The 24,131-nt window shown below is 39.7% G+C and overlaps 1 protein-coding gene across 8 annotated transcripts in view; it reads right to left on the reverse strand.

Moving 5' to 3' along the window:
* Positions 1-24,131, reverse strand: part of LOC111849650 (zinc finger protein 536-like) — a 181,765-nt gene that overhangs the window by 25,651 nt on the left and 131,983 nt on the right. For all 8 annotated transcript variants that reach the window (XM_023822712.2, XM_023822715.2, XM_023822713.2 and 5 more), the window contains 2 exons: positions 20,609-20,764; positions 15,381-17,042 (listed from right to left, as the gene is read on the reverse strand). In XM_023822712.2, the coding sequence (XP_023678480.2) occupies positions 15,381-17,042; positions 20,609-20,764 (1,818 nt within the window). The remainder of the gene's footprint in view (positions 1-15,380; positions 17,043-20,608; positions 20,765-24,131) is intronic.

Raw genomic sequence — 24,131 nt, forward strand, 5'->3', positions numbered from 1 at the left:
TATTACAAGAACATTCTTCTCCTTTGCCTATATGTATATGTATAGCAGTGCTTTTAAATCGGGTGCAGTTTGTGAACTATGAAGAAAATTCAAATCCGCTGAGTATATTGGCAGACTAAGTTAAATGGGATAGATTTTTTGATCGACTGGAAAAATTTGTGCCTTTTTTTCCCCTCGCAGCATGCTTCAACCAACTCAGTGAAACTTACTCAGCTTCAGGCAGTATTTGTCAAGTGATGGGTGACTAGACGTATCACAAGATTGTATAAATAAAGATTTTTTTTTTGGTTCCCTGAAGTCAGACTTCTGAGCATCTGTTACTTTCTGTAAAGCAATTGTTCCCTAGAACTTTAAAGCCTATAGAGAACTATGGGAACAGTGCAATGCATGCTCTTATTAGGCTGATATGTACAATAGACTTGCTGCTGCTGTGTTACTAGTGAGTTCTGTCATCCTTTAACCCCTTGTTGACCCTCACAACCTGTTCTGGTGGCAGCGTACCCATGAATTGCGCAATATGATTTCACCATCTATCATATTCTTTCATTAGCTTTATTATTCTTTAAATAGGGATAACAACAAATAGAGTTTAAATTTTTAGCAAAGGTACCGAGGTAGCAACAGCTGTAAGACCCAAACATCCCAAGAAACACATATCGTTAATTTAACCCACCAAAAAGACAACCTGTCGATAAACATTTAACGATTCCATCCTCTGTGGCGAGACATTAAGCATGTCAGCTGCTTTGACTTAAAGTACAGTTTCTGCAGAAACTTCTAAAAAGTAATCAGAGCTCATGAGATGAGAGAAAAATCACACTAATGGTTAAATGTATTCCCTGTGTCTGGCCGCCATCTGGACGTATGGGCTGCACAATGATCTCTTGTTCAAATGAAAGCCTTTGTTTATCTGTCTATAACTGTCTGGCATGCAAAGATAAACAGATAAAGAGGGATCAATAGATATCATACAGAATCAAATGAAATAACAACAAAAGAATGAGCATGATGGGATTATTTTTCTGGTCCTTTTGAAGTAAGAATAAGGGGACAGAAACACTACTGCCCAAGGTGATTTCGGCCTAAAAGAGCTACAGGCTTGCAGAGCACAATGGTCTTTTCATGCTGCAAAAATGACATTCAGCATTTCATTATGCTCTTTGGTATGGAAGTAATGCCCTGCTGAACTGCAGATTAGGGAGTCAGCACAATACGGGGAGTCTGGATGTCACACGTTACGGGTAGCGAGCGACGGACGAGAACGACGGTCCGGCCATCAGGCGGAGACCTCGGGAGAAGAAAAGATTTGCGATCGAATGTCAAGCCAGCAGTTGCTGGGGGGAGGTGGAGGACTTGGGAGTAGTCAAACTTCCTCAGACGATGTGTGACATGCTTAACGCAGCGTGCTCAGGAAGTGTGCGGAAATCCTGGGGGTCAACATTTAACTGAAACCTCCTGAGAGATGCAAATGATCACACCGATGGATCGTCTAGCTTTAGATCCTCATGCACTTTCAGTGACTTAAACCAGCTACTTTATTATTTTGCAATGTCTAAAAATGGCCTCTAGGTGGAGCTGGTCTTTTATGTGTGATGCTAAATTTTACAAGATTAAAAAAAAGAAACATTATCTTGTGTTGAAATTATTTTTGATAAAAATGTAAAATGATGCCCGTGTGAACTCCGTAATAAAGCACAGTCCATTTCTGCAGCTCCTAATTTGACTAGTTAAATGACTCCTTTATATGTCCAACCGAGGAAGGAAACCATCAGTAAGCTGTTACTTATGCACTATCTCTGCTTTTCTTTGGCCCTGTCTTTTCATCTGATTAAGAAAAATGCAGAAAGTAGAAGTGTACAATGAAACAATGTGTTCTATTGCCATTCAATAAAGATAGCAACATTACACTCAGTCACCTTACATGTCTTCAAAAGAGACATTTACAGCCACCTTCATACTATCTCTGATGTTTAGACTTCAAATAGAATCCTACCACCAGTTAGGTGAAAGACAATTCAACCAGCTTAGTGTTGTATGGTAAATGTTTTTATCTCATTTAGTAGTTTCAGTTTCATGATATTATGATATTATATTTTCCAAATATTCAATAAGATTAATAAATATATATCATTAAATAAATGTCTAAATAAATAAACAATAAATGTCTTTACAGTGTTGTGTGGGTGAAATTACTATTGGTTCTCATCTTGTAGCACAACACAGACTTACTGATAGATAACGGTGAGATTAGCACATGCAAAATGTGACAGAAATACTGGTACGCTTCTTTTTTATTGACTGTTAAATATGTAAATTGGGATTTTTTTCTCCTAGGGGAATGGGCAACATCTTGGTAGAACAGCATGTAAATATATGCATAAAAAAAATATCACAACGATTAATGAAGGTGATTTGCAAGTGCAGTGTGTTGTATATTTATTACAGTGAGAAGGCAGGTGGTAACTGTAACTCCAACATAGATTTACACATGTACAAACATAGATGTACAAAGTCAGGGAGCATTAGAAAAGGTATGAGTAGGAGCCTCTATGATGTGGGACATCGACATGAGTAAAGGGAACATGGCTGAAAGGCAGTGCAGTACTCAGTACTCCATAATATGGGATTCTCAACATGAGTAAAGGGAACATGGCTGAAAGGCAGTGCAGTACTCAGTACTCCATAACATGGGATTCTCAACATGAGTAAAGGGAACGTGGCTGAAAAGCAGTGCAGTACTCAGTACTCCATAACATGGGATTCTCAACATGAGTAAAGGGAACATGGCTGAAAGGCAGTGCAGTACTCAGTACTCCATAATATGGGATTCTCAACATGAGTAAAGGGAACATGGCTGAAAGGCAGTGCAGTACTCAGTACTCCATAATATGGGATTCTCAACATGAGTAAAGGGAACATGGCTGAAAGGCAGTGCAGTACTCAGTACTCCATAATATGGGATTCTCAACATGAGTAAAGGGAACATGGCTGAAAGGCAGTGCAGTACTCAGTACTCCATAATATGGGATTCTCAACATGAGTAAAGGGAACATGGCTGAAAGGCAGTGCAGTACTCAGTATTCCATAATATGGGATTCTCAACATGAGTAAAGGGGACACTGCTGAAAGGAGGGGGGCAGTACTCAGTGACCCATAATATGGGATTCTGGATCTGAGTAAAGGGGGTATGGCCAAAAGGAGGTGCAGTACTCAGTAATCCATATTATAAGATTCTAGATATGAGTAAAGGGGATATGGCTGAAACGGAGAGTAGGGCCCAGTACTTCATAAACCAGCACCGTGATGCTCAGTACAGTCCACAGCTGTTCATCTGGCATGCAAAGATGAGCTTTCATACGGAGAGACCCAACCATGAACAGTGCAATACAGATTCACTTTTAATAACACAACATCTAATGCAAAACTGATGGTCCATTCATGTGCAATATGCCATTACTTGCACACACATTTCTTCCATTTTTGTCCATTTTAGAAAATTCATTATATACAATAAACAGATTTAAAAAATCTAAAATGGCGCTCCAAAGGTCTTAACTTAGCTCTGAACTTGTTATGACTCCATAAATTATTCAAATTGTTTTAATTTAAACAAATACAATTTAACCAATACCCCGATTACAATTTTTTCTTCTATGAAGACAGACAGACAGATTTTATTATTACTGAAAATTAAGGTGCGATGATGGAACGACAAATAAAAGACAAATCGGTCATGAAAGACAAGCGACAGGTCAGAAGGGGAAAGGGTACAGAGAACAGCGAAGGCACAGCATGTTGGAGAACGGGATGAATAAACATGGATGGTACACACAATGTACCAACGGAATTCAGCGTTTGCAAAAAAAAGACATGCTTATAGTACAGACATTCTGTGAAAAAATCACCTGTAAATGTATGACCTGTATGTCTAAAAGGTTGTAAGAAAAGAGAATTAATCAGTTTAATGCAGGCAGAAGTTCCTGAGCAAGGTAACAGTTGCAGACATAGACGCAGATAGAAGTACTTTTACACCAACAAAAACTTGAATAACTATTTATAGAGGAAGCTGGTGACAATCTGGCCAAATGTCAGCAATGTGGTCGAAACCTCATTAGTGTGCGACAATTGACGTGCCAGAGTGTATGTGGGTGGAATTTCACTGAGTGCCATTTTTCAAAACGGCACAAAATGTTACCGGGGGGGGGGGAGCATGTTGCATGACTCGATTCCGTTGATCTGCTACTCAATCGCTTTCATCTCCACAATGATCATATTTGTTAGGGAGTTGGGCAATGCAAATACCCATCATGCAGTTCTCCAGTGACACTGTTTTAACAAGTTCAATTTTTAATCTCTAAAGGAGACATACCCGTCAACTCAACACTGCCTGGCAATTACACATCAGAAATCTATCCATCCAACTTCCAATCACTTATGCTGCTTAAGGTCACAGGGACATAAAGATTACATACATTATAACTTCAGACCCGATATCCAGCATAACTTTAGGCATTTTCATAGATGAAAACTGCCTTTAAACGGCGATTTATTAAATTCACGTTGCAAACACTTTAATCTCAATAAACACTGAGCATAAGGTAGGGGGGCACCGTGGATTGGCACCGCAATCCATCGCAAGGTAAGTCAGCCATTGATTCACAGGTTGCCCCGAACAGCATGTCTTTTGACAGTTGGAACTCAGGAAAAGCTCACTGGAGCGATAAAAAACTTGGGAAGAAAGTTACCAGAGGGACTCATTTTTCAGTAATACCATACAATCAGCAGAAGTTCACCTACAGGTTTTCTATGCTTTTTTTTTTTAAATACTCACGTAGTCTTATTACAAAGCTCTATCATATTATTTTTAGTTATGTATAATTTGCTAAATTCATGCCTCAATAAGATGTAATTGTCTATTACCTGCCCTTTTTAAAGAAATTTGTGTTTTTCAGTATTTAGAATTAAACTACATTAAATATACTATATTTCTTAGAACACTTTATACATATTTTTGTTTTTGTTTTCTCTATCCATATAATTCCCATTGTACATATATTCAATATGTAACCTATAGGCTGTAACAGGAATGTTATAAAGAAGGGAAAATCGGCCCTTTAAACTTTGTGGGAATTTTCAGTGCTGTTCCGAGGATCAGACCTCGTGCTTGAGTCTATGCCCACTGCTGTGCTGTGCCGTGCTCTGGGCCTCGCTGAAAAGGCAGCTTCTGAGGTCTTAACTGCCAAGGTTACTTTGATATTCTCACTCCAAGTCTATCGGCAAAGACATACACAAAGAGCGGGCAGGAAAGTAAGGGGATTTACGAAGGCATCTGTGAAGGCGCGTCAGCCAGCGGCTTCTCCGGGCCTTTTGATGTCCCCCCCCCCTGCCAAAACTCGGGTCTCTGGCAGCCCCCATAGGCAGCATAGTGCACCATGTCACAGAGTCACAGAGGAGTCATTTTCGGGAACTCCTTTTCCGCTGTTATATAATGTTATTACTTTTATTACTACTACTACTACCACTATTACCACTAATAATAATAATAATAATAATTATTATTATTATTATTATTATTATTATTACAATGTATTTTGGGGTTATTTGTAACTGATTGTCCATCTGTGTACTGTATAAGTCTTTGTGTATCAAAAATATTAATCATCAATCTATCTATTTTATATGCACAGTCTATCGATACAAGAAGATTGTCAAAAAATAAGCTCAGCTTAGCTAAATAAAACAGTAGTAAGCAAAACAGACGTGGGTTGGCGGAAGTGAGAGAGTTAACAGGCCTTTTTAATGTCTCTGCATAACCAGATTTCGTTGGTGCTTAACGTAGGCTCTAAATTAAAGCATATCATTTTACAGACATATTGTGTGCATATTACTAAGGCCCAGCTGCTTGTGTCCTGGTTCTAAGAGCCATATGATTAAGTTAAGCAATATCAGATAAGATTTAGGCCTTTTTGCCATTGGCCTTACTCTGGAAGTGGGCTATTTGCGTTTTTCCTGGAAAGATATTAAATGTTAAAATGACATTACTTTTAAGTGTATGTGTAATTATGACCATACACCTGTGGCTCCTGTCATTTGTGACCGGAGCTTAATTGAAAGAAAGTATTGTTTTTTTACAAGGGTTCTTGTATGGGGATAAAATTATCCCATGGGGGGGGGGGGGGGGGGTTCGGGTGGAGGGGCAGGAGGAGTATAAATGATGGCCAACAATTCCCAGGGAGCAGATGTAATCTTCACAACAAAATAAAAAATGGTGGCTTATATGCAAATCAACAAGCAATTCATAGGGGTTATTTCAAATTCAGTGGTGGAATAAACAACAGATTGAATCTGAAGAAAAATATAACCTGTACAGAAATCTGTTATACAAATATTAATATGTGTCAGCACATTCAATACATGCATTAAAGGGTGTCTATTTAACATTGCTAGCCCCACAAAAACGATTAAATAAATGAGAAAAAAACACTGAAATTTGAGAGATTACAGTTAAACAGGATAACAAGCCACACAACATCCACTTTCAGACGTGTATTATGTACTTTACGTATCTTACTTTTCACTTTCTCTCGTTAGAAAAAATGACTTGGATTGTTACAGTTAAACATTAGCCATTGAAAGAAGTCCTCCTATCATTTCGGTTGCACATTTTCCAAGAGTCATATTTAACATCACGCAAAGTGATCCATTAGAAAGCACAGGTGAATCTTTTTGGTACTCATTAGCATATTGTCAAACCTGACACCAAGTAAGTTTTTCCAAGGACACATCAGTGTTTTAAGTTTTCTTTTTTTTGTTCTGTCAACTTTTATCAGCCCCTGAATGAAAGTGAAATCAAGTCACAGCTTCCCACAGATACGCCATACCGGATCGGCGATATGCATTTTGGTTTAATTCCAAGCAAAAGAAAACAGACGGTTGCAAATCCAAAGCTAACAGTGGAACGCCTTTAATGCTTATCCTCCTGTTATAAAGTTATGAAGGACTTTCAAGCATAGATTTACTGTAAATTTCAGGAGCGAATAACCATAGCAAAAATATCACTTAATTTTGTGCTGTGTTTGCCTGTCTCAAATGTCCTTTTTTTAAAATTGTGCACAAAAATCCACTTACACTGAGCAGCATATGCCGTGATGTATTTTTAAAAGTACAAAAAACAAGTACTGTGAAGTTGTATTTGTCTGTGTGTTTGTGTTTCTTCTTTTGGCTTCTGCCAATTTAGTTATAATGTCAGAAATGAAAATCGGTCCCATGATTCTTACAGTAGATGGTTGTTATTAATTCAAATGTTGGCATTTAAAAATCCGCTTCAATTGTAAGTATTTGAAATGCAAATAAACTGAATACACTGGCAAAGTAAAATACAAAAACACAGGAGGTAAACACATTTGAAATGATTCCTTTATACATTTACTAGTCCAAGATTTTCCAGCATTTTTTTCTTCTTAGAAAAAAAATTCAATGTCATACAACTTTCAGAGCAACTACAAATACATGAAGTAGCCCATTCCTTCCATCCATGAAGTAGCCCCTTCCTTCCATACATCCATCCATCCATCTAGTTTTACTCACTGGATGTGTTTCCCTTTCCCCATTATTTGTAAACTCCAGACATTATGGTGAGTGAACATCTCAGGAAGGTGGCCGTTCATGCTGTTACCACCACGTCTTGCACTAACAACCACAGCACGTTCAGAATCTCATAGATCAGGCGTCTTAGCCATTGTAATGCTTAGGTAAACAATAAGTGAACCCCGTGACCCTCTCCGTGTGCTATATATTTTCAGCTGCAGACACAAGATTCTCTCCATGGAGGAGTAATATGTTTATGTTAAAACGCAAGTCTATCTAAAAGTAATAGCTCTTCAAACATCTATCTCTTTACAGGTCTATTATATATCTCTAAAAAGAAAACAACCAAAAGTTACGTAATATCTGACAACAATATAAGCACAAAAGATTCATTATAAATGGCTCTACATATATCAAAAACCTGAGGACTTTTAAAAAGTAAGATTTATTCCAGAATAAATAGTCTGTAATGTGCTTGAAGCAGAAAGGATCAAGGGGCAGTTATTGGATTATCCTTTAACAAAAGCCCTACTGTTAGAGACAACGAGGGCTCCTCACATACTGTACCTTTCAGAATCAATATGTAATCATATCTGTTTTAAAAGGCTGATTCATATTACTGCAAATGCATGAGAAAGTTGTACCTATCTCCAGACCTGGGAAACTTGAGCATGATCTTAATGAGACCCACTTGGAGAGTGGTCTTTGTGAGAAGTATTACATTTGAAATAATAGCCCATTACGTTTTATAATGATATAAAGCATCTTTAGTTTTTACAGGACAAAGGCACTAACTGTGCTTGGTGCTAGGTCATGGTCATTTCATATGTGACTAGATAGAATAAATGTCAGATGCTGCCTTGGTTTACCGTGACCCATAAAGTCACTGCAAGAAAAAAAAAAAAAAACAGGTGTCTCTCTTTGCATCCCATTCAGCTAACTGCTAACAGCACTTCAGGAAATACAACTTGCCTAAGAAAAAGCACTGGAAGCTATTGCTTTGCAGTTCAAATAATTGAGTTATTCAGAAAAGTAAGCACTGCAGAAAAGATCTTTGCATATCTGACACTGTCTTACTTCATCTACAATAGACACAAAACTCAATGAATCATTCTACGAGTAAACTGTCAGTAACATGCCAGCTCCCTGACAAGGATAAGTGGAGATGGATGGATGGATGGATGGATGGAGGGACAGACCAGGAAGCTTTGGTAGAGCAACAAGTATCACTTGATGGGGTTATGAAACACCAAGAAAAGCATTTGTGTTTTCAGCCTGCATTTGGATGGTGGGGGGGGGAGTTGATATTCTGTTAATTTACCTCAGTGCACGTTAAATATGGTAATAATGCACATGTGAAATTGCACCTCGCATCGAGTGATAATCACACCACGTCACATTACACTCGATGAGAACTAGTGTTGCCAGCAGCGTGTGACACCTCTTAGTTACGGGGAAATACAGGACTGAGAGAAAATAATAATGCAAAACACAGGCTTTGAGGTCCTGACTTACTGGAAGTGCCGCATAAACATGTGACCTAGCAGGTTAGCCAATAGCTGCAGCCAGCTCTTCGGTATTTTCTAGGCCCCTTTACTTGCCTAGCTGCAACTTTTATCAAAAGCAACAATTCTTATCCATACAGTTGCCACTGGATATGGAGCAGGTTAAATACCCTTCTCAGGGTATTACAGCTACTGGACACCATCAGGTTATGAGTTCATCTCTGATACCCAATATCCAGGCAGTCTCCAATTTAAGAATGTCGTACTTACAGACAACTTGTACTTACAAATGCCATAAACCATATTATATTAAAAATTCAGGTTAAATATAATTATAATGGTTTGTAATAATGAACACAAACGCTACTTTGTGACACTTGTGAAAACATTGCGAGGCTACATTGGTTCGTCAGCTCAAGGTAAAGTACAGAATCACATATAGCAGAAGTGGACTCACCATCCACTCACACACCATTCACTCACACACCATTCGCTCACACACCATCCGCTCACACACCATCCGCTCACACACCATTCACCCACACAATCCGCTCACACACCATTCGCCCACACACCATTCACCCACACACCATCCGCTCACACACCATCCGCTCACACACCATTCGCCCACACACCATCCGCTCACACACCATCCGCTCACACACCATTCACCCACACAATCCGCTCACACACCATTCGCTCACACACCATTCGCTCACACACCATTCACCCACACACCATCCGCTCACACACCATTCACCCACACAATCCGCTCACACACCATTCGCTCACACACCATTCGCCCACACACCATTCACCCACACACCATCCGCTCACACACCATCCGCTCACACACCATTCACCCACACAATCCGCTCACACACCATTCGCTCACACACCATTCACTCACACATGCACACCTACGGGCAATTTAGTAACTCCAATTAGCCTCAGCATGTCTTTGGACTGTGGGGGGAAGCCGGAGCACCTGGAGGAAACCCCACGACGACACGGGGAGAACATGCTAACCCAGGCGGAGACTCAAACCCAGGTCCCAGAGGTGTGAGGCAACAGTGCTAACCACTGCACCACCATGCCACCCAGTGAGATATACAAAATGCAGTTTTTTGTTTGCTATGAGATACTATAGCTGTACCTTTTGTGGACCTAAATAATAGCCGACATGAGGTGGTTGCCCCTGTGGGCAGCAGAGGACTAATATTACCAGGGGGACCTACACCCCTTTACTGTCCCGGGGACGCAAACTGACCCCCCATTTTCCGCCCAAGCCGTCCTCCCTAGTACGCCACTTTGGACAAAAGCATATGCAAAAAAAAATTGTTAAATGTGCAACCCAAACGAGACAATATTAAAATGGTAATTAAACACGTGGATTAGATGATATGCGGAAAACATCAAGTTTAAATGGTTTGCACTTCAAAAGGAAAAAAAAAACCATTGTAACAGATGATACAGCTCCAGAGTGTTGCCACTTCTGGAGACTTCTCTCTGACTTAAATTGATTTGACTTTATATGTTTCGTGGCTGTGATAATTAGTGTACAGGAAACTGAAAGAGCAGTCAATGACGGAACGTATGTATATGTGTGCAATGGGGGGGGCTTCTTTGCCATGGAGATAGAACCTAATATAGACTGTAATCCAGTACATCTGTGAGCTCCCTGTGTTTGGTGTATGGACCGTATGCTTTTAATTACCGTAACAGCCCAAGAAGAACCTGTTCAGGGAGAATCACACATACGATCTGTTTTATTGCACTGGCCTGTAATTTAAAGTGTTTGGGTGCAGGCAGCCTGCCACTGGCCTGACAGCCTTGCGCCATTTACGACCTCTGCAGCTCCAGGTCAGGTCCCATGCAGCGAGGGCAAACGTTAGTCCTCTCCACCCTGACAGAAGTAATTGGCCACCAACGACACTATTAGAGTTAAGTGTACAATTCCGACGATCCCCCGCACGCACAGGCAACCACACGAAGTTGTCAAAAAGTATTGTACCAGAGCTAAAAATACCGCACAGCCTCGAACACATTTATGTGTTTTACATAGTTTATGGGTCTGACACAGACAGTGTGTGTTTCTGTTCTCATTACAGCCCTCCCCCCTCCCACTTTGCTCTCCTGCTGCCATGAGTAAACACACCGCAATGTGCAGCCTTCTCAGCGGCTAAACCTACAAGCTAAATGAATATTTCCCTTCTCCTGCTCCCCAGAAGGCAGCGTCCTTTGCGCACAGGACGGACAAACAGGGCAGGTTCCTTACTCTTCCACCAGGTGGGGTAATGTGCTAATGAAATGCGAGAGTCTGTAGGACATGCTTTTACCGTGCTTTACTTCTTTCTTCTGAAGTTTTCCCCTGAAGTTACCATATTTATTACCGGATGGCTGCTTCTGACGGTGCTATCAGAGTTCCTGCACGTTGAATGCAGCCACACTTATTGGACTCATGCCTATTTGTCTCTGCCTTAATCCTTATAGCACCAAATAGCTCCATTAATTGAATTAGCAATAAACAATAAACAGCCAACATAACTGAGCACAAAATGACAGCATTATCATTATATAATACAGTAACCTAATGCATGTGCTTTTATTTAAATAGCGGCTAATTTTATATGATTTTATGTTTAATTTATTCAATCTTTACAACTGCCTTTAAAATGTATATTTGATGAGGCATGTATTGATTTCGAAGTAATAGTTTCTAAATTGTTTTCTGGTATTATTTATTATTTAAATCTGATTGCCTTTAAATTAACATCACTCAATTAGTCAATAAATTGACATATTTTAAGGAGCTTAAAATACATTTCTCCCATTATCAGAAAACCTGAAAGAATGCATACTTTTTTGGTAAGATGATATCAGTTAAGATGGGATGAAAGAATGATCTATCATCAGCTTCTACCAGTCACAATACAGTTACATGCTTTGTTCCTGAAAATGGCTAGTAATGGGCTTGATGCCCAAAACACAGAACTGCCCAGTCCAACTGGCATGAGTTTTCTACCATTTAAATAGCAGCTTTTTATCAGTCTTGTGCCATATTGACCCATCATGGAAGGAAAGGCCCATTGTTAGCACTGTGATAACAGTGAACAAGATGCTTATATTGATGATCATTATGACGATGATGATGACACAGATGTAGACCCAGGCTTACTGACTCTGAGTCTCCATGGTCGTATGTGAATGTGATCATGTCATGGCCAAACTCCCCCTTTAATATTTGATGCAAATGGACTTTATTAGGGTGTGTACTTCAGTCATATTGTCCCACGATGGTTTGACCTGCTGACTGCCCGACACGTGCTAAACAATTTTAATACATGAAATAGTTATCTGTGCAACCCCATCAATTTTAATACATGAAATAAATTGTGCGATACCATGTGGGCTCAAAGCAGTCAAGTAAATAGCTAGTTAGCTAAAGCAAACAAACAACTTGAAAACCAAATAAGGTCTTCCATGTATGTCCACTAGCCTATTACCTAGTCTGTTATTACACGCCTAGTTCAAATTTCACAGAAATGTGAGTTACGTAATGGCTTTGGTTAAGTAATTTATTTAGGCTTGGCCCCTTTTTGGAGATGTGGGTGGGATGTGACCTCCCACAGTTTAATTGTATATAGAGCGTTACTTCCTCACAACTGGGGCCCATAAACAAAGTTGACTGATAGCCTTGTACCTATTTTCTTTTATTACACAGACCTTTTACAAAACCGTACTATTAATATGTACCTACAGAATCTGTATCGCATGCCTGCAATTTAGTGTAATTCTAGACTATTATTGTTAAGTTCTCACTGTGCTGTTTTCGACTGAACCCTTCTAATTTAGACTCATAAGTAAGGACAAAGGACACAAAAATTTGCACGATGTGGCACTGCTTTTTCGGATTTCCTGAGAGGTCCTTCACATCAAATGCTGGCAGGTCTTCAACACAGCAATCGCACTCTAACAGAGACTCAGTTGTTAGGATGACAGCTCACACCAGAAAACGCAGTACCTTTGACTAACACTACATATTCTATTCTGAGGATGCTATATGTTTACTTACTGTAAGTATTATATTACAAATCTGATTTTTCCATCTCATAATTCATCGTATCCACAAAAAGGGGAAAAGTTCTATCACATTCGATTACATTCTATCGGCATTCCGTTATTCAAAGTATATCTTGAGCTAACAGATTTAATAAAATGAAAGGTCAATAATAATGATAATAATAATCACCATGATCACCATCACGGTGGAAGGAATACATCAGATGGCATATTTTCAGGTCAATTTGTAACTAAATGTCCACCTGTCTATGGGTCTCTAAGTGTAACACTTGCAGACGCGTGAAAAGCTGTTAACTGCTGTCTGGTGTGTCCCTCGCCCTGAATAATGTCAACCTCTGTTCATGTCACCTTTAAAGCCTCATGAACCCAGTGGGCAGATGCTGCCAAGAGGATGAATCCAGAGGTTAAAGCACTGCTTGGCTGACTTCCACCTGGCAGCGCACAGAGCTTAATAAGGCAAGAAAGTACTTTTATAAGTAAGGGGACACGACGATTAAAGAGTTTGAGCTCTGCCTGTCAGTGGGTGGGATAGGGCTGGGGGTGTCCCTCATGACCTTAACGATCCTGTGCCACCCTAAGCTGTGTATACAGTGAAGTCTTATGAAAGCTGCTTTGGGGAACATCCAGAGGGGAGAAGATATCTCCCAACCTTTGATTTAAACTCAGCCCTCACCGCCGCACGGGAGGTCCTGCTCTGAACATCTCTATCTTTCCTGTCTACCACAGCAGGACTAAAACTGGAAGAAATTTGGTTTACAAATGTGCCAGTCAGCAAGCACCTCTGAAAAGGACAGCCATTTGAGTTTGTGTGTGCAATTTGTGCATTAAAGACAGCTAAAAAAATGGCTTTTGATTGTGAGTGAGATTAAAACACAATAGGTGTGCATTTTCAGACATTAGCAGGGGATTAAAAACTGGTATTCATTTTCATTACGAAGATTGACCCATTCAGGAAATTAAAATGACTTTTTTTAAAACCAGAGGGGAGACATTTTTTACAAAGTTCTGCCTTAATTGCAAGTACATTAATTAATAAAGGTTGCATTATAATTTAAGCAAGAAATTTTATAGTGGAATGGAATGCAATTAATAAGACTCTACATTCAGATGTAATAATATCCTTTTGCTGGAAATATGAAGTGAATGTTTACCCATGTAGTGAAACTAGTTGCATTACATTTATATTTGTGAGTTAAAATCTCATAGCTTGGAGCTAGTTTAAAAGATATACATGCCTTATTTCTGCATTACTGAGTGAAAGCAGAGCGCCTACTGTAATTACCCCAAATCTGGGGCATTGTAATGTGTTCTCATTTACCATGCTTAAAGAAAAAACATACTTAAATATGGAATACAACCTGGTTGGGAACCCTTCACACAAAACATGCTTGCTGCAAGTGACAGTCACAAGTGACAGTTATACGTGACACAGCTTTGATTTGTCTTTCCTAATACTATTTCTATTAAATGTGAAGGTTTATTTTGATTAGCATGCTACTTTCCGAATCAAATAATATAAATCAACATTGTTTTCAGTTTTACAGCAGTGAAATATGAAAATTAATATGGAAATTATATATTAGTATGTTAAAACAAAATAACAACAACAACAACAATAAATAATAATAATAATAATGATGATAATGATAATAATAATGTGTATTATTTGTGGTTTTATTTTAGACAAGCTTTAAATGATTATATATCTTGGACTGAATGAATAATAAAATATTGTTATAAACCTGTCTGAGAGCACATTCTGGAAAATACTGCTTTAGCATAACATGACATGGCACTCATGTCAACAAGATTTCAAAGTGATGCTTTTCCCTTAGGAGACACAGTTTTTAGGAGGATAGTTCATTCTTCACAACATAAAGATATTTATGTATTACAGATCTCTGAATGTCACGCGTAGGGGTCATATGAGGATAACTGACTGTGCTGCTGAGACAGACAAGGCCTGTCTAAGGTAGCCTCTGTCTGCAGACAGGGTTACTCTTATCCTTCCAAGTTAATGACAACATCAACAATTTCAATTAGCAATAAAAGCTTAAATTACTGCTCTTCACCAATCAAACTGCTGGTAAACTTGCTTGAAATAAGGTTGAAATGATATTTTTTTTCTTTTGTGCCACAGCAAATGTCATGAGTTAATGTGTGCAGATGTGGGGAGGTAAGGGGATCAGAAAAAGAGTTACTCACCAAACATGTCTGATCTCTTGGTGCCACTGGTGCCGTTTGAGCCGTTTCCAATGCCGTTGAACGCCGCTCGGCGCTCTGTGCTGTACGCCCTCAGGACAGACAACATGTTCATCTGCTGCTCAAGATGGGTCTGGCCTGCTTGTGGCAGCCCAGTGGGGGCTCCATGAGATGAAAGGAGGCTAAGGCCTTGCCATCGCTTCTCCAGACGCGGAGGCTGGGGAGGCACCGGAGCCTCCAGTCTCGGGGCCACCTTCGGGTCAATCTCGCTGGACGCCTTCGCCAACTCCTCGGCCCCCCCGCCTTCCTCATCCTCCATCTTCTCCTCTTCCGGCTCATCCTCTGCTTCCTTAGACGACAGCGGCTCTGTGACGGGCTCCATACTGTCATCCGCCATTGCAAGTCTGTCATCTAGACACTCCTGCTCTGTGGACGTCTCCATATCGCCGAACGGAATCTCGTCAGACGATTTGTCGGACGGCTCCTCGGTGGGTGAGACACCCCCACTCAGACCAGCAGATTTCCGGCTCAGAGTCTCAGGAACCTGCATCTGTTGATCGAGTGACCCAGGGAACATGGGGCCAAATCCTTGGGGACCTTGACCTCGGGAAGTTTCATACATAGTGAACTGCTTGTACAAGTCATTCTGAAAGCCACTCATGATGGCGCTGTTCAAATGGTTAGCCTCCTTGATTCTTTCTTGCTGGATCATTTTATTTGCATGTGAGCCTTGCTTGGAGGAGATGGCCTCATTGCCAAGGTGACAAACAGCTGGAGCCAGCCTGGCTTTATTCACGGGGGAAAACTCGGCCGTTAGTTCCTTGCTTGTGACTTTCACATCCAAGGAACTGCTCTCCTTGTATTTGCCTTTCCCCAGGTGATTGGCCTGCAAATGGAGAACCATTTGCTCTACAGAGGAAGTTCTGAAGGAGCAAAACAAGCAGCCGTGCCACACCACGTTGTCTTGGATGGTGACGGAGGATCCTGGCAGGGATACTGAATCTGGCCTGACAGATAGATCTAGCGGTTCATACTGTGATTTCTCGGGTTTGCCTTTGGAAGGCCTGGCATCTGTTTTTTCCCCGCTATTCTCGCCTCTCTTGGCTTTCCCATCGCCGCTCTCATGGCTGAAATTCTGCTGCTGTTGCGCTGGCGGCTGGCTCTCCCTCATCTCCTTGTCCTTCTTCAAGGAAGTCAGAGCGAAGTTGTCCATGAAGGCCTGCAGGGCCCCTTGGAAGCTGCTTCCGTTTCCCAGCATGCCGTGGTAGGCCTGGCTGAGGTCGGAGAAGCTTGCCGGCCTGCTCGTTGGTAACCCATCTGAGATGTTCAGGTTCTCAGAGGGGTTTTCAGAAGGTCCTCTATGGCAGTCTTGTTCCTGGTCCTTTGGGGCCATAATCCCAGGAGGGGTCCACCGGTGGGGCAGTGCCGAGGCACCCCTGAAGTCCATGCTGCTGGCTGTGCCTTTAAAGACACTACGCAGGACATCTGGTCTGATAAAGAGGCTGTTCTTGCTTCCTGCCTGCTCCTCCTTGTGCTCAGGGGAGTGTCCGGATGACGGGCCTGCACCATTCTGTCTCTCCCTGTGGTGCCTCTCCAGATGATACTTCAGCGAGGCTGACTGTGTCCCAGCGTAGCTGCAGTGAGGACACCTGTATGGCTTCTCGCCTATTAGGGAGAACGTAAGAAACAGACAAACAAACAGGCAAATAAATAAACAGATAAACACAAAATTCCTCATAAGAGTGAACTTACACGAGTAAATCGCATTCTCATTCTAATACCAGCTGCATTGTTTTGTAGAAGAATTATACTACTGACGTAACAAGAAGAATCTAATATTTATCACTAATATCAAGTCCTATATTTTTCATTCAGCATATGCATATTCCTGTTATCTGACCTTTCAGTCTTATAACAGAGAAGATGGAAAAAAAAATGCCAAAGATAATTCTCAGATGCAGTAAATGTTATGTTTCAAACATGTTTAAGTGAAATGCCAATTTAAAACAGCTCTAAAATTAGAATCCTTCAGTTTATTAATCAATGCGGTTTATAGCAGGTGTAAAATCCCCAAATGAAATGGTAAAGAAAAAAATGGAGGTGAGACTGGGTGGAGGCAGGAACAGATGGTAAGTTAAATGGATGGTTATTCAGCAGGAACTGTATATATACAATTGAAACAAATATTGAATGGAAAAAATGCCTGCATTACCATATATAGCAAAAACTATTTTTATTTATATTCCATATATGTGTTTACATACACTGTACTATTATACACATGGAAACCATTTCAGCTCTGACTGAACGCTGCATTGTTACGCAAGACTGAACTGAATGATTCAAGTCTTGCTCTGCAGTAAATCATGGATATAATTAGCAAATGGCATACTGCTCAAGTAATTTATCATTATTTGGAGGGCACCATTCCAGAAAAAAGGAAGAAAAAAAGAAAAGATCTGCAGATCTATTGCATTGTTCCCAAATAAAGGCTCGCAGATACAAAATCAATATAATATTAACAGCAGAGAACTAGTCAGAGGTATAGCTGCGTTTAATAATGCTTCAGAAGAAACCAAGTGATAGGGTTTTAATATTCCGGGCTAATAATAAAGCTATTTGTGACAAGAACTATAAATATATGATCGATAAGTTTATTTTCATGTGTTTTTTTACAGGAGAAAAAGGGAATTTTTGAATCCTTATGGACTGCTTATAATATGATGGTTAAATATGTACATATCCATTGGCGGGTGGAAGTAGATTGATAAGACAATTTGCTCCATCATAAATCAAAACTTCTTTGGAATTACAGCCTTTATCTCATTTTTGCATACTTTACTATTAAAGATAATTAAGGATCTCTTGATCCACTTTTTACTGTCATCTCAACAAACACCCAAACCTAGACGAAAAGGATAAAAAGCATAATATATGTTTTTATTATAACATTGTATTATGACGATTACTGTCCTTCAATACTGGGACATGACAGAGTCAACATATTTAATTTTTTATAAACCTTTGCAACTGCACTAAAAATGCATAAAGCCTGTTTCATTGATTATCTTTAAATCCACCCTTTGTCATTCAGGATATTGAATGAAGCTGCTACTACAAGCATTAAAGTCACATAGATGCACCGTAAAAAGTGGAAAGATTTCTACAGCTGCTTACTGCTAAACGGCACTTTGTCCAGAAGGGGACAATCTGTGTCTCTAATTGCTGTCACTGAAGCTTAGATTCATTATGTGACTTTCCCATTAAAATGTGAACATTAATTTGTATAATGAAATATCACCCACTACAGTGTTCATTAACTGTGGCTCACATTGTATACTGCACAGCGTTAGCAACCTAGAAACTGGAGTTCATTTAGTTAATGGATATTTTCCTACTCGGTGTTGGAGTGGAAATTAATACTGTAACATTAGCTCTTTAACTTTTAGAGAATTTTCTGTTCACGTTGTACCTTTCAACAAAATATTAGTGTGTCATTATTTTAGAATTTTATTTCATGCAGTAAGTGGTTTGAGTTACCATGTTTCTGTACTTGATGGAGATCTGCAGGTCTGCTTCATGTTGCTATAAATATACTTCTGTATCTTACTGTTTTTTATAAAACTGTGATCATCTGGATGGGGATAATTTTTATACTTGGAAACGTTTTTTGGGAACATTATAATGACAATAGCACCATAAAGTGGATGCAGCTGTTTATGCATCGTATCCCCTTATGCTACTCGATGCGCCGCATTGTGTCATCTGAAAATAAGACGATAAAATTAGATGCTGAACAGCTTCCATAATACTGAACTGTCCAGCTGTACTAGTAGCATTAGTAGCATTTTTGTAATTTTTTTTAGTAACAAACATTCTAATTGCAGTTGCTTTGACAAAGGCTTAAATGAACTGTATTCTAAATATCAGGGTAAAGATTCCTGATTATTTCAGGCTATTACAAGTTCCTGTGACACTGAATAGTCAGTTTTCCTTCAAAGCTGAAGTATGCGTTCATTATTTAGAGTTGTGGCTTGGGTGGTCTCCTTATTTAGCACATACTAAATCAGTGCCGCTTTCAGAGCTACAATAAATATTCTGTTTTGTGGGTTCAAGAAATCTCTCTCTCCTTAAATGTGTACTGAACACTGTGGTTGAAAACCTGGGCTTAAACTTTCTTTGACAAAGGAGTCTGATCCAAATTGTGTACAAAATCTTGAGGGGAACCAGTTGAAATATGACAAAAGAATTCTTTAGACAACGGACAGAAGGACCGGTGGGGAAGCCGTGAGAAGCCTGAGTGGTTTCCACATGCTTGCTGTTTCTGAAACATTTGAAATCCTGGGAGGGACAGTACTGATTTAGCACTGTGCAAGGTGCTGTGTAAACCATCTAAGGGTTTGCTTAGCAACTGCAAATGTAAATACCCAAATCAGAGCTGGGTGGTTACCGATTCCTACTGAGGTCATAAATAGATGTATCGATTAATATTTTATTTACCACAGTTCAGGTGATTAAATATCACTGCTTACTTTATCAACTTAAAGATTTCCCTTTAGTAAAAAACAAGTTAACAAATGTGGTTAAATTGTTGACATGGAATACTTTAAAAAAAATAATGCCTCAATACAATATTTTACACAAACAATAATAGTAACATTTCAGCTTTAGGTAAAGAACTGTTCTGTTTATTTGTATTTGTTAATAAGACGTCTTTAGTGTAGGATTTCAACCTGTAATTGGGAGTATAAATAAAAGTCAGATAGTGGATTGTTCCGTTGTTACTAACATGAGACATTTTGCATTCTTTTGCTGAGCCAAAGCACTTCAGGACAAAGCAAAACCTTGCAAAAAAAAACAGGTTTCCATTTCAAGGAAAAGGCCTGTCACTGTACCCCAGAGTAGGCCACTCGCTGTAACCTGAACACCTTCAGCAAAGATCATCTGTACAAAAGAAAAATGGATGAAAATTGTGAGCTTTGACAGTTGTTTGAAATGAAATATAATGTGACTTTTTATGTGATAGATTGGCATCCTGTCCAGGGGGATCCCCGGCAACTCGACGCATTTTTCCAGGGATATTCTCTAAGCTTAGTATAACCCTGTACTGGATAAGTGATTGGATGGGTGAACCAGCCTATGCCAACTACTATATAATGAGCTACATAATGTGCAAAAGAATGGGAAGTTATTCTGGCCCATTAGGCCCGGGCAGCCGCTATGCACCGTACCTGTGTGTATCCTCAAGTGGACCTTCAGGTGGTGAGATGTCCGAAATGTCTTTCCACAGTAGGGGCAGTCCTTTGTGGCCGACGCAGGCACCCTCTCCCTGTGCTGGGTAGGGGGCAGAGCAAATCCCACCTGCCTTACCGACTCGTCTCCGGCGTCTACGGAGAGACGACACACACACACTTCACTCGACAGGTTTTCACCGGAGCCAGTGATCGCAAACAGTGCATCTTCTGCATGTCACCCCCATTTTACTGCCTGTTTCAACCTGACAGATTTCTGACTGTTTCTATCCCTTTTATGAGTCTTGTGTTTCATTTTTCCCCAACCGACCCAAAGCACTCTCATCTGAATCCTTCACCCCCAGTATTATCATTCTCTGGTGGGCTATGATGGATTGTATTAAAACGAACAATACAAGAAAAAAATAGTAGCTAAGTCAACAGGGTTTATTGCTTGTTGTAGCTCCTGACTTACTGTAGGTGACACCTCCTCTGCCAGACTTATAAAAACGTAAACTGGGAATCACTTTTGCTAGACTACATCATATTTGCATTTATGCCAACTCCAGGTAACCAACAAATACAATTTGCCAACTATAACTATAAAGACTGGTCTGCGAGTGAACCATTAAAAGCTGTACTTAAATGTATAATGTACAGTACGGTAAACCAAGCAAAAGTTACAGTACACCATCTCCGCTTCCAGTAGATGAACAGAAATCTACTGTACCTGGTGATAGCAAGAATCCTTCTTTGGCTTAATTCATGTGAATAATTCAGGCTTTTTAATAACACTGTTCCAATTACTGCAAAAGTCATACGGCATCACATAACCACAAATATCGACGGTTTATTGCACGGGACATTTATGGTATTTGAAGGTTACCTTTCACATTGTGGAGATGTGTGTATTTGCCTGTGTGTGTGTTAGAGATGTAAGAAACAAATTACATTATATGTACCACAAAACCTGCAATCGCACACAAATATACTGACAGAAGCATATATACTGTATATATACACAGTATATACATACATGTATACCTGCACATAATACAGTGTATTGTAGCATCGCAGAACAAAGGCAAAATGTCACATAGCAGTCATGTAAATGAGTGACAGTTCATCAGTTATTCCAGCTGCTGTCTAATGCTGTATCCATCCCACAAAGAGTAAAGCGTGAGCAACACTTCAGAGATGCAGGCATCTCTGACGCACTCCCCCGGCATGCATGTGAGTCCGTGTGAGAGGCTGGAATTCTGTTCGAAAGCCTGTGTGATGAAGCGAGTCAGAAAACCACTCAGCTTGCCTTGCGAGAGGCTGTGAGAGGTGTGTTTTCGCAATATGGCGCATGTGCTCACATGGTAAAGTGTGCGTTTGTGAGTCTGATCAAAGTGTGAGCGTGCACTCCCATCTTAAACAGGAAAAAAAGAGTAAAAAAAACAAACTACAGCATACGCTTTTGTTGAACCACTCAAGTTAGACCACACCCTGTTTCCAAAAATAAAGAAAAAAAAACACAATCCATTTACTGTGCCCTTGAAATGACACTTCTGAGCATAATTATTAAATGATTATGATTACTGATATGTGACAAGCCAAGAATACAGGGAAGCAGAAAGACGAAAAAAATATCCTAAAAAGGGTTTAATTTTGACAAGCCACTGACCTCTTCTCTTTGTGAAAACCAGGCAAAAGGAACAAAATAAAAGTGTTTAGCATAGCAAGGGAGAGTATAAAATTTGACTACACTACTGACGATACATTAGCGTTTAAAAAGAGGTGGGGGAGGAGTCACATCCTTAATAAATATCAGTATAATAGCATCCGGCGAATACACTGCTCTGTTCTTTATTTGGATGGGTGCCATCTTTGTAAACGCCAGGCCCATGCATGTTAATAAATCTGCGGTTTACATACGTCGCTGAAACATGCATGATATAGGCTGTTAGTGAGGAATCTGAAACTCGCAGTATTTAGTAACCGCATGCCAATTAACAATAAACAAGGCTGCATTACTGCTGCTTTTATTACCTGACAAGCACGACTTCATGAATTTTTAAATTAACATTATTTGCAACACACCTTAGGTAACCAGGTACAGAAAGAAACGTTGAGGCACTCTGACCAGCGCACACATCAGCTGGTATCGCAGCAACAGCCACATAATCATTTCTGGATATTATGTCAAAATAAAAGAACATACAAATACAAACAAAATGCAACCCCTCCCCCATTAAATTTCTGTCACTTACTGTATCATACGTTTGCCCGGACAGGGCATTTTTTCTGACCTATGTGTCAAAAATATAAATAAATAAAATGTTTACTACACAATGTTTGCAAGATGAAACAGCCGCAAAATGTGTTACATATAAGGCTTGTGAGTAAACAGGGGCACCAGATGTTCTTTGATGTTAATAATGGCATTTATTATTAATATTAATTAGACTGCATTCAGCAATACATTTGGGCCATTTCCAAGTCAATTAAGCGAAATGGCATTCGGGAGATGTTGGGAACGACATTTTAAAGGCAGGTGTTCATCAGTCCCCTAATAAAACATTTTCACAGCTACAGGAAAACAACAATTTTGAGCAATTTTCTGTTGTCTATAGCAGAGCTACAGAACCTTGCACAAACTATATACATATAGAGATATATAAATGTATATAGGATGCACAGATAAATATACAGAATAAAGATAAATCTTTACATGGCACAGCATAAATCCATACATAGACTGAAGTTATATAGCGTATTTTTTCAAGGTTGAGTAGTGTGTCTGAAAAGTAAACAACTACAGGTTTAACTCACAAAGATTTCGTTTCAATGCAAATGTTCAGCAGAGCTCTGCTTTCAGCTTCACCTACTCCACATTTAACAACTGATAGGGGATAAATAATGTATGTACTGTAGTTCATTATAACACCTGACATGCCGACACCTGCAATGCATGGATCAGCAGTATGTTTTATGAATGCATCTGGGGCATCAAAATTGTTGTTTGCGTTATATGCAGGTCACTACAAATGCAATGAGCATATTAAGAAGAATGACTGGATGCTTAGCTGTGGGTTAGCAACTCAGCTACGCGGAGCTACCAGCCCTGTTCAGCTTCCCAGCCAGAAACAGTGCCATAAGTCTTTTTTTTGGCTGGAGTCCATCTTTGTTTTCTTTGTGAAGTCTGTTTCAACCCTTTCAAAAAAAGGTAAAGAAGCACTGAGCTCTTATTAATTTTATTATTATGCTGCCTGATCACAGTTGCTGATTAAAAAAATAGTTTGTGACTTGGATGATAATGGAGATGCCTGTTTATATGAGAGAGACAGAGAACAATTAGGTTTTATAGGCTTGATCTGCTGGGACATTGAATCTTTAGGATGTAAAGAATGGGATGTTATTTAGCGTAAATATTCACCCCCCCCCCTTCCCCCTTGGCAAGACCTGATTGTTTATCATTAGCTAAGGCCGGGTAGTTTCAGTCTTGTCTTGGGAGGGATATCCATGAATTAATTTTACA

This window comes from Paramormyrops kingsleyae, chromosome 13, assembly GCF_048594095.1.
Source record: "Paramormyrops kingsleyae isolate MSU_618 chromosome 13, PKINGS_0.4, whole genome shotgun sequence".
In the NCBI taxonomy this organism is placed as follows: domain Eukaryota; kingdom Metazoa; phylum Chordata; class Actinopteri; order Osteoglossiformes; family Mormyridae; genus Paramormyrops; species Paramormyrops kingsleyae.